The 10,797-nt window shown below is 57.6% G+C and overlaps 1 protein-coding gene across 1 annotated transcript; it reads right to left on the reverse strand.

Annotated features, from left to right (window-relative positions):
- Nucleotide 1: 1 nt before the first annotated feature.
- Nucleotides 2-10,492, reverse strand: ATG9A (autophagy related 9A). Its single transcript, XM_082484437.1, has 14 exons — nucleotides 10,343-10,492; nucleotides 9,952-9,995; nucleotides 8,579-8,643; nucleotides 8,120-8,281; nucleotides 7,875-8,016; nucleotides 6,227-6,975; nucleotides 5,727-5,880; nucleotides 5,324-5,503; nucleotides 4,195-4,440; nucleotides 3,667-3,887; nucleotides 3,112-3,229; nucleotides 2,694-2,916; nucleotides 2,408-2,550; nucleotides 2-2,323 (listed from the first exon to the last, which is right to left on the reverse strand). Exons 1-14 carry the CDS (start codon nucleotides 10,443-10,445, stop codon nucleotides 2,318-2,320), a joined length of 2,556 nt encoding a protein of 851 aa, XP_082340563.1. The 5' UTR covers nucleotides 10,446-10,492; the 3' UTR covers nucleotides 2-2,317.
- Nucleotides 10,493-10,797: the final 305 nt, after the last annotated feature.

The raw sequence follows: 10,797 nt of genomic DNA on the forward strand, positions 1-10,797 counted from the left end.
GGATGATACAGCCCATCTTTATTAGACGGCTATACAGCTGTACAGCGAGGGCATGGGGGGTGCGACACCGCGCTTCTCAGGGACACCCCCCTCTGCCCCCCCCGTGCCCACACTCCCTGGGAGGAGATGAGGACAGTGGCTCGCCATGCACATGGGACACCAACGACACAAGCACAACATGCGGCAAGGACTCCTGCCAGCTCCTGCCCGGCCTATCCCTCCTGCCAGCCCAGGGAAAGGCCCCCCTCCCTACCCCAGGGCACTGCCAGCCTTCAGTAGCTCCGCCAGGAAGCCCAGTCCCAGCGTCCCGCAGCCGCCGGGAGACTCACCTCCCTGCAGGGGAAGCCACAGGAAAGCTTGGGTTCCCAGGAAATTTGCTTTCAGTTTCCCTTCACCACAGCAGCCCGAAGCTGGAGCTGCTGCGGGGTCGTTGCAGCTGCTCCTCCATGGAAAGACCCCAGTAGCACCCAGGTCCGTGGTCACCCTTCCCCTCTCAGTCCTGACCCCTGCAGCAAAGAGCTGATCCCCATCCCCGAGCTCTACTTTAGCGCGCTCCCTTTGGTCTCCTACAGACTCCAGAGCAGTCGCAGCTCCGGTCTTGTCCCTCCCTATTGTAGCAGAGAACCCACCATCCCACAAAGACCCTGCCCCTCTGTGAGCACCCCAGCCCTGCTTGTGCCCTGGCTATCCGGGTGCAGGTACCGCCGGAAGCAGGTGGCTCGGCAGCACGCAGCTGGCCCAGGCTCAAAGGGCAGAGGGCAATAACCCTGGAAGGGGAGGAGAGGCGGCCATGGACTCCCAGGAGGGCAGAGGAGGGCCTGTGGTGCTCGCGGAGGGCATGGCAAAAACAAGCAAGGGGAGGGAGCGGGAAAGCAAAGCCTGTCAGGGGTTAGCCGGGATGCAGATCCTCACAAGCAGCCACTGGAAGAGAAGAGAGGGAAACCAGAACGACGGTGGGAAGGTCTTGTCTGAGGCCATGCTGCACAGCTGGGATCCTGATCTCCACCACCACCCCACAGCCGGGCTGGGGTTTGCCTCTCCCCTCTGGGTTCAGGTTACCCCTCCTTGACCCCCCCAGGCACAAGCCAGCTGCCTGGTACAGGGTCTCTACAGCAGCCATGTTGCAAGCAAAAGGATGGTTTCAGGAGGGAAGGAGGAGCTGGGAGCCCCCAGGTGAGATGTGAGATACATTGAAGCCTTTGCTTGGGGAAGAAAAAAGGCCTGATACCACAGAAACGGCAACATCAGGAGGACAGACCTGATGCACCACAGCCTGGGCATGGGGAGAAGGCCTTTATCATGCCTGGGGGAAGCAAACCAATACACAGAGCACGAGACCTTCAGAGTGGGCTCCGAGGGGGCTGCGAGCACTCCTGGGAGACGCCAAGCTGCCCCACCTCGGAGTCTCTTTGGCACTGCAGGAGGGCCTGCTAGCAGCCCGCATCCCGTAGGTGCTGTGCACAGGAGAGGATGCTGCTGCCCTAGCCCAGAGGTACGGCACGGAGGCTGTCAGCTGGGAGGGACATCGGGGACCCAGGACTTCCACCCCACCGACCCTTCCTTGTGTGCAGGGTACAGGCGAGCTGTTGTGAGCTGGGGAAGAGCTGCAGCATTCCCAGATCCTGGTCAGAGCTGCTCCCACCAGCTCTAGATCCCACCCCTACCCACACCAGCAGCAGCTGGGGCCCATCCCTCTGCAGGGTGCTGGGTCAGAGGGGTGGGCGACTGCCCCACTGCTGTCCTGCTCCGGGCTAAGGGGCACGGCACTGGTCCTCTTCGGGAGAGTGAACATGGTCCTGGGCACCTCCCCAGCGCTGCAGGCAGGGCAGGTGTGGTGCTACCGGCTGAGCTAGAGCCCCCTCAACAGCTCCTGCCTTCATTTTGGAGGCAGGTCCCAGCTCTGGGTGGACATCTGGAGCTGGTGCCATCTCACACCCCTCTGAACAGCAGCTGTTGCTGCCACCTCCAAGCCAGTTCACAGTTCCCCACCACTAGTCCTGTCACGTCAGCTTTCGCAGGCTCTGCAGCGATCCTCCAACATGGACGACACAGATGTGAACACAGACACATGTATGTACTCACACACGCATTCACCCCACAAGTCAGAGTGGCGTTGACTTGACACATGGCTGGACACAAGGTGCCACTGCAATGCCGCCGGCCTGGCAGTTTTGTCTCTTCGGCAATTGATGGCAACAAAATGGAGCCCGGGACTATCCTGTCCACTCAGGACGGGAGAAGAATCAGGCTGACGCCACATCCTGCTGCCCAGGCAGCTCCCAGTCTGCAACCCCCATGAGATCCCCAGTCTACAAGGTTATACCTGTAAGACAGAGAGGGGATGTGGCACCTATCGGGACCATCCTATGTACATGTTTCCCCTCTCAGCCACAGCCTTCACCCCTACCTTGTGGATCTGCGGTGGAAGCTCATCCTCTGAGCTCTCCTCTGGCACGGGCTCTGGGTGTCTCGCTGACTGCCCGTCCTCAGCCCAGCCTCCCAGAGGGAGGCGGGAGAAGTGTGATGGGGCTCTGTGTACTGTGCCCGGGTCTGCAGGAGAGGCAAGGAGGAAGATTAGTTTCCTGGGGGACTGTCAGTCTCCAGGGACAAGCAGGATGCTCATGCCAGTCCATACAGGACATTGGTTACGGGGCTTTGACCCAGAGCTCAGACCGCTGCCCTGGTTCCCGTACCTGTGATACCACCGTATCGCCGCTGGAAGCCGGTCTGCAGCGTGGCCGTCTCCTCGGCAGGCTGCCGTGGCGAGGCGAAGGGATAGCTGGCAGAGCGAGGGATGGGGACGGGGGCACCCCGCTGAGCGTCCAGCTCCTCGTGGGCGCTCTCCCCGCTCTCGTCACTCTCTCGTCGGTGCCAAGTGTGCCGCTCGGGCTCCAGCTGGGCGTGCTGCTTGTGCAACTGCAGGTCAAAACACGAGTGAGTCAGCTGTGTGGGAGAGCCCAGATGCCTGAACACACCCTCTCCCCAGCACTGTACACACACTGGTCTCAGCTCTCACTCACACTGGTATCCCAGTCATTCCAGACAGAGCACCCCAGTCCTGTCTGCCATGGTCCCACGCCCCTCTGGCTGGCCCAGCTGCAGGCTGCTTACCTCGTGCATGTAGAGTGCGTGGAGACTCATCTCGGTGGAGGCGTACTCCGACAGGATCATGCTCTGTAGCTGACCTTCCCAGGCGCTGCTCCCCGAACTCACGGTCCTTGCATCAGCACTACCATGGGACACACAAGTGATGTTTGCTGTCCAGGTGCCCTCCACACCACCCAGCCCCTCTCCACTCTAATGTCAGGCTCGCAGAGATCCACTCCTGGGCTGGGCAGAAACAGGCCCTCTGTAGCATCTCCCCAGATGCACAAGGTGACCAGCCCTGTGATGGCACTGCCTCTTCCCTACCAGAGGTTTCTCACCACTGTGGTACTTACAGGAGAACACCAGAACCCCAACACTGTCCTTTGGGGCCAGTCTAAGCACCTGGGGGGCCACCTAACCACCTACTTCATAAGCACCTCTGCTTATGAACATGTCCCTTGCTCTCCCAGGCTGCAGAGACAAATGCCACTGTGCACCCAGGACAACAGGATGACAATCAAAAAATGGTTTAAGGAATTGGCAAGGTGTCTGGCTGCCCCTCTCCAGCCTGCAGCTTACCCAGAGGCTGTCATGGCACTGGCACCCCGAGGCTGGGCTCCCTCTCCATCCCTTCCCGCTGTTTGGAAGCTGCTGGGAGGCTGCTGGGCAGACTGGAGCGGGGAGAAGGAACGCAGGGCCGAGGCCACTTCGGAGAGATGGCGGGAGGCCTGTCCATCACGGCCCATGTGGAAGCCCAGTGCCGAGGAACCCGCTATCACGTTGGCAATCAGACTGTGAGGCTGCAGGGTTGAAAGGGAGAGAATCACTGTCCTGTGCAGACCTGGAGAGCTGATCCCTGCCAGCGACATAGAACTGAGGAACCCCAGTTCTCTCAGCCCCTCTCCCACCTCACAGGGCCCCAGGACAGCCTGCTGCCTTGCCTAGAAACACAGCAGCAGTCCCAAGTAGTGCTGATCTATCGCATCTGCATTCCCAGATACAGCCCAGGCAAGGGCAAAATTGCCCAGATTATCAGTTTGCCAGCACCCAGCAAGCACCCCAAGAACACCTCGCATCCCTCCCCCCCCCCCCCCCCAGCCTGGGCACCTCTGACTCCGACTGCAGGGACTGGATGGAGCTGAAGAGGGCGTTTTCGGGGAGCACAGCCTGCTGAGCCAGTGCCACGCTGCTGTCCCGGTGCACCCGCTCCTTCAGGAAGCCGATGAAGGCTGTGCTCTCGCGGGGCGGCTGCCACTTGGGGTTGGTGATGGCAAAGTGCATGAGGGAGAGCTCCGTCTTGCCATCCTCGGCCTGCTGGTAAATGGAGGCTTCCGTCTTTCCTGCTGACATCCACTGCAGAGCACAGACAGGTAATGAGGGACAGGATCTGCTTTACACCCCTGCAAGGTTTGGGAATCCTGCAACCAGTCAGGGCAAAGCACGTGACACCCAGCACAAGCTGGGCCACAGCTCCACGTGTAGCAGGCGCTACACCAAAAGCCCCACACTAGTTCAGCCCTCACAGCCTGGGGAAGAAGCAGCAAGCACAGCGTGTTCCACCTCCACCCCAGAACATGCATGGCTGCAAGGGAACTGGAGAGACGGGGACTAGTCCCAAAATACAGAGCTGAAAGCCTTGTCTTGCACTCTCCAGCTCATAGCAGGAGCAACTATGGCCAACAAATGGCTGTTCTTAAAAGCTTCCTGCCACAGCGAGTCCACCCCCTCACTAGTTCACGCCCCTGTCACTAGGGAGTCTTTCTTGACAAGTAACCTAAATTCCCCAGCACAGGAAATAGATGGATCTCCTTTCCCTTCGCACTGGATTCTACATAACAGAAAATGCTTCCCATCTCCCTGAGGCAGCCTCTCTCCTGGGCAGAAGCCCAGCTTCTTTAAGTTGGTTCTCAGTGGTCACGCTTTCTAAATGTTCAAGTATCCCTGTTCCTCTCTCCTGAGGACACAGGACTCTTGGTTGTGAAAACAGGCAAGGACATCAAATAAAGGAGCGACAAAAGCTGGTTCACAAAAGATGAGGTTAATAATCACAGCTGGGCCTCAAAAGCTTTCTGGGGCTGATGGCCTGTGTTGGCAACTGCAGATACCCATCACAGAGAGAGAGGCAGGCTGCTGAAGTCTGGGCTGCCATGAGTAGCAAGTTACAGCCTCTCCTGCATCTAAAGGACCAGACATGCTGGTGGGGAGCCCAGGCTCTCCCGCCACCCACGGGACCTACCGCCGGGTGGCCATGCTGGCGCACGTCCATCTGGGCAAAGGAGCAGGTGTCGCCCACGCCCACCACCTCCACGGTGAAGTTGCGGAAGAAGTCAACGATGTCCAAGGACTTGGGACGCAGGCAGATGATGAGGATCAGGGGGGTAATGATGGGACTCAGGAGCTCCTCCAGGATGAAGACCTGAGCACAGAGATGATGGGCTCAGTGCAAACTTGAGGATGTCAAAAAACCCACAATCCCAAAACCAGCCCCCTGCTCCAGCCCATCTTCTGGGGCAGGCTGTCTCTGAGAAAGCTGCCTTGTTCCTCTGCCAGCCCAGGAGCTGCTCGGCTCTGCAGCAGCCTCTTCGTCCTGCAGGGATTCGGGTGAGTCCCCATCCCAGCCCCTTCCAAGACAAGCTCACCGCTTTGTACTGGAAGAGCTGGGCAAACTCGTCCCTGGTCTCGTAGCGGTGGGCATTGCCCTGCCAGTGGTCAGGCATGTAGTGGATGTGCGCCAGGATGACTCGTAGCAGCTGTTCTGGACAAAACACCAGGTGCTGGTCGGGGATGAAAGACCTGTAGAACAAGACAGGGAAACATCACAGCATCACATCTCAGTTCCTGGGAGATCTCATCCTGGGAAGGCAGGGTGACCGGCCCGTATCACAGCTCCACCTGTAGCCTTCATCCCCAACACAAATCTTCCTGCCAGCCCAGCCCTCATATCATACAACCACTGCACCCAAGATCATCACTATCCCTCCTTTTCTCCTGCCTGCCCCTGACTATCTCCAGCTGTGCCCTTTGAAGGGCAGATTCATGTCCACTTGCAACCAAAGAGCATGTTTGCATGGATGGTTGTGAGCCGCGCAGCTTCCCACAATGCTGCCAGGAGCACATGGGAAGCACAGACCAACCTCACCTGCACACTGTGATGCCCACCCCAAGCAGGGTGACTGTGGTCAGGACATGCTCGACTGCCAGCACGTCCTCATCATAGATGGTGAGAGCGATGAGCACAGCCAGGATGGAGCCAGCAAAGAAGGCCACGTTCTTGGCCACGATGGTGAGGAGCGGGGAGATAAAGCAGTTCATGTACTTGGAAGCTGGCTTGTACCCCTTGCTGAGGCGTGAGTGCAGTTCGTGGTCCAGCTCGTTGAAGTGACGGAGGTAACACCGGCCGTAGAGAGACCAGCAGCGGGCACCCAGGCTGCCCGGCTCTCGCTTCAGAATCTCTGTGTAGCTGAAGAAGGCATAGAGGATCTGCCAGATGAGGATGAGGGGGCAGAGGAGGAAGTTAGCAATGCCAATCAAGAGGATGCGAGTGCTGAGCTTCTCAGCCAGCTCCAGGCGGTTCCCAGCCCGCTTGTACTCGGCCTTCAGGCTCCACTCGTTCTCAAAGAGGGAGCCAGGCCCCCAGAAGAAGATGAGCTCAAAGTTGTACTTGAGCCCACGCGTGTAAAATACAGTGTCTCCCAGCAGGGGCAGGCGGAAGCGGATGGGCAGCAGTGACTTGTTCACCATGGCCACCATGTAGTTCTTGAAGCGGAGGATGCGGTGGTAGATGTCCAGCTCTGTCAGCTCCTTCTTGTGGATGCAGATTTGGTGCTCCTTCTGGATCTGCACGATGCGGGCCTGTACCTCCTGCCAGGTGTAGTATGGCAGGGTGGACTGGAAGGGGGCAAGCAGCAAGGTTAGGGACAGGATGTGTCCAGGGACAAAGTAAATGCAGCACCAGGACACGAGGCACCTCCCCGCACCACTTCAGCCTACAGCGAACAAACCCCATATCTCGTCCCAGTGCCCTTTACCCCGAGATTAATGCCGGAGACTGTTTCCCAGCCACTAACACACAAGCTGTCTTGGAGGCATGAACACAGCTCCAGGCTCCCATGGGTCCTCCCAGAGCTGCCATTTGGAGTCAGCAAGGAGACACAAACAGGAGAAGGGACTTAAGCAGTGTCACAGAGGGAGCCTGTGGAATAGCTGGGGACAAACCAAGCCTCTTGGCTCACCCCACCTTTCTCAAGACATGGTCTCTCCTCAGAGAATGCACGCATACCTCTTGGTGTTGTGCATCAGAGCAAGGACTCTGGACTAGGATATACATGCAAGCCTCAAACCCCATCTTTCACACACCGATCTCCAGTGTGGTCTTCACCAACTAGGCAGCTCCGTGCCCCAGTTTCCTCCAGTAAACAAGGAAGATGACATTGCCCATAACCCAGGGAGATACAAGGATATCCTCACTTATGCCTTCTCTGTTGAAAGGCATCACAGAAAAGGCCATCACTGAAGAATAAACATATTGGGTGGCAGATGGCAGAGGCATGTGCCAGCAGGCAGAGAGGCAGGCTGGGCAGAGAGGGGTTAACATGGAATAAGTTGGCTGCTGGAGAAGAGGCTGAAAGGAGACCTGTTTGATTATGGAGCAGAGGGAAGAGCCCTCTAGTACAAGTGTCTCAGAAAAGCTGTTCTCCAGAGAGGAGTGAAGGTACTTCTCACCACTCAGTAAATGCTTTTTGCATCCCTTAGCAGCCCTGCATGCGGCCCTTGGCCCAGCTACTTACCATGGGGATTTTGAGGGCATTGATGTAGAAAGAGTGAATCTCCCAGTAGCAGCAAATGTTGTAGATAAATTTGACGAGTCGGTGGATCCAGAAAACCCCTGCTATCACCAGGATGCAAATGAGGAAGCTGTTTGCCTGGATTCTGCAAGCAAGAAGAGGCAAGTAGTGGGAGACAGGCCCGGGCAGGTGCCCTGAGTACCTGAGAAAGTAAAAGTGGTGGCTAACATGCCCTCCGCTACTCCTACCTTGCACTGCAGACATTTGGAGGCAGGAAGGCATCTGGCAGAGTCACCTTAATGGGCTCACTGGGATGCTGGCTGTGATTTACTGCTTTGTTTGCAAAGAGGATGTCGTAATCAACACAGCTGATAAGAAAGGTGGTAAATGCCACCACAAAGATGAACTGCCTGTGAAAAAAAGCAAGCAGGCATGAGGGAATCATCCTTCTGCTCTGCAAAACATGAAACAGCCAGGGTCATGTGTCATGGAGATACATTCCCACAGCCATGGCGGCAGGAAAGCTCATGGGCACCAGTTCCTCAAAGTGGAATGCAGGTTTGGGGCATGGAAAACCCTAACGAAGGGGAGACAGGACAAGTATAAAGGGAGCCTTCCCACCCATCCAGCTGCAGGACCTCAGCAAATTCCCATGGCTGTTCCCCAGCAGCTGTCACAGGCCCAACAGAGTGGGAACCTGCACTTACATGAGCTCAAAGATCTCTCCAATGAGCATGCAGGTGAAGCCATTCTTCTGATGCAGATTATAAACGTGAAAGCTACAGTCAAGGAGAACAATCTGGAGACTCCTTCCCTCTGACAAAGGATGGAGAGGCTTCTGTCCCACTGGCACCTGCAGCTCCCCAGCCAAGTCTCCCTCCACTACCAATGGAAAACCTCTCCCACCCCTACTCATCAGCAAGCTGTTTCTCCACTGCAGGGAAACACTGCCCAGGTAAAACACAGCTGGGATAAGAGGACTTGGCTCCATCCAAGCTCCTTTCTTTCCCCAACACCCAGAGGGCAATCTGTCCCAGCACAGAGCAGAAACTCAGCCTGCCCTCAGGCTGCACAAGGGTAGTGCAGGAAAACACAGACAGGCAAAAATGCATTTAATACCCCTGCTCTGGACCCATGGTAACGTGGTTAGCATAACTAATGCCATTTTATATGGCAAGCAGCCATTCTCTGTGGCTGAGCGGGTCACCTATCAGTTCTCTTTCCCTCGTTATCAGGCCCTGAAGGTCCTGTGAACTAAGCAGACAAACCAAGCAGATTTATTCTTCCCCTCCCTACCAGCCTCAAGATTCCTGGGTGCCAGGCTGATTACTCCCTTCCGTGCCAGCCTTGAAGGCCTCAGGCACCCAGCCAACCTGATGGTGGTGATGACCCTGTCACAGAACAGGGAAGTGTAACAGCACACAGAGCACTGTCCACAAAATCAGGGAGTTAAAAGTCCTCAGTGGGAACTTGGACCAGAACTGCTACTGGACAGTGAGACCCAGGACCCCCCAGTAGCCAGTGATGCCCCCACCATCGTCTGCTTCCTCCAAGGACTGAGTGACCTGTATTCTTTTATATAATTTTTGAGTCTAGATTATTATTGTTATACTGATACAACAACCCATGTATTAAGATATGACCCAATCTGCAAAGAGTCCAGGTGATTAGAAACCATAGCTAAATAAGTTGTGCTATAAAATTCTGTACTATGCCACTTATAAAATTGTACAACACTGATTCTGCTTACAGAAATGCTGTGCTACTCTGATTATAAATGCTATGCTATGCTAATAATAAAATCATTTTAAGAAAATAAAGCTTTAATTATAACTACAACTTAGTACTGTTATCACTCTGCCAAAGATCTCTAAAGGAACCTGTCTGTCCCCTCAGTGTTGGGTGACAGCACTCCACAGGCATGGGGGTTCTGCCATTCCCCAGCTTCTCTGGAGCTGTGTTGTGGCCTACGGGAAGGGGCGGACGCTGCCCCAGCTCCGAGTTACACCAAACCCGGTGTGCCCACCAGCACTGAGACACCAGAAGGAGGCAGGATGCATCCTGCCCTGTGAAAGGATATGCGAGAGAAGAAGAGGTCCAGGTTCTCGATGTGATGCCACGGAGCTGAAGAAGAAGAAGAGCAGGGTGAGGGGTCACGACAGGCACAACTCCACCTCTGCTGTGGGGCCGGTTTGGGGCCTCGGGGGGCCCGGGCCCCTCGAAGTCCCAAACCGGTCCCACAGCCCCCACCCCCAGCTCCCTTCGGTCCCTGGCTGCTCCCACCACCCCCAGCCACCTGGATCAGCCTGGATCTGCCCCCACCCCCCCCCCCGCGGCCCGGACACCGCCGGTCCCCAAGGCTTCCGCCGCTTCACTCTTCCCCACCCCGCTCCCCAGCTCCTCTCAGGCTCAGACCGCCGGCGGGGGCCAGGGCCAGGCCCCAACCCCCGGTGCCCGGTGCCGCCGCTCACACTTAGCGCCCTCGGGGACGTGGACGAGCAGATCGCCACCGCCGGGGGGGGACTCGGTGGAGGAGCTCTCCAGGCGCTGGTACTGCGTCTCGAAGTGGGCCATGGCGGGGCCCCCCGCCGCCGCCACCGGCCCCGGCCCGGCCCCGGCCCCGGCCCGGCCCGGCCCGCTCGGCCCCCACCCCTCGACTGGCGGCCGCGCCGCCCAATGGCAGTCGAGGGGCGGGACGGGGGACGGCCAATGGGAAGGCGGGAGGGCGGGAGGCCGAGCTGAGCCTAGCGGCAGCCCGTAAACAAAGAGGATGTGACGTACATCAGCTGAGTGGCACTTCCGGGCTGGGGCGGCAGTGGCTACATGTGAGTGACGGGGCGCGCGCCCCCATTACCGGCGGGAGGCATCATGGGGGCGTAGCAGTTTCGGGCGGGGGTTACGGCTGGACAGGGGGAATTCCGGGGAT

This window comes from Vanellus vanellus, assembly GCF_965231255.1.
Source record: "Vanellus vanellus genome assembly, chromosome: 5".
Taxonomy (NCBI): domain Eukaryota; kingdom Metazoa; phylum Chordata; class Aves; order Charadriiformes; family Charadriidae; genus Vanellus; species Vanellus vanellus.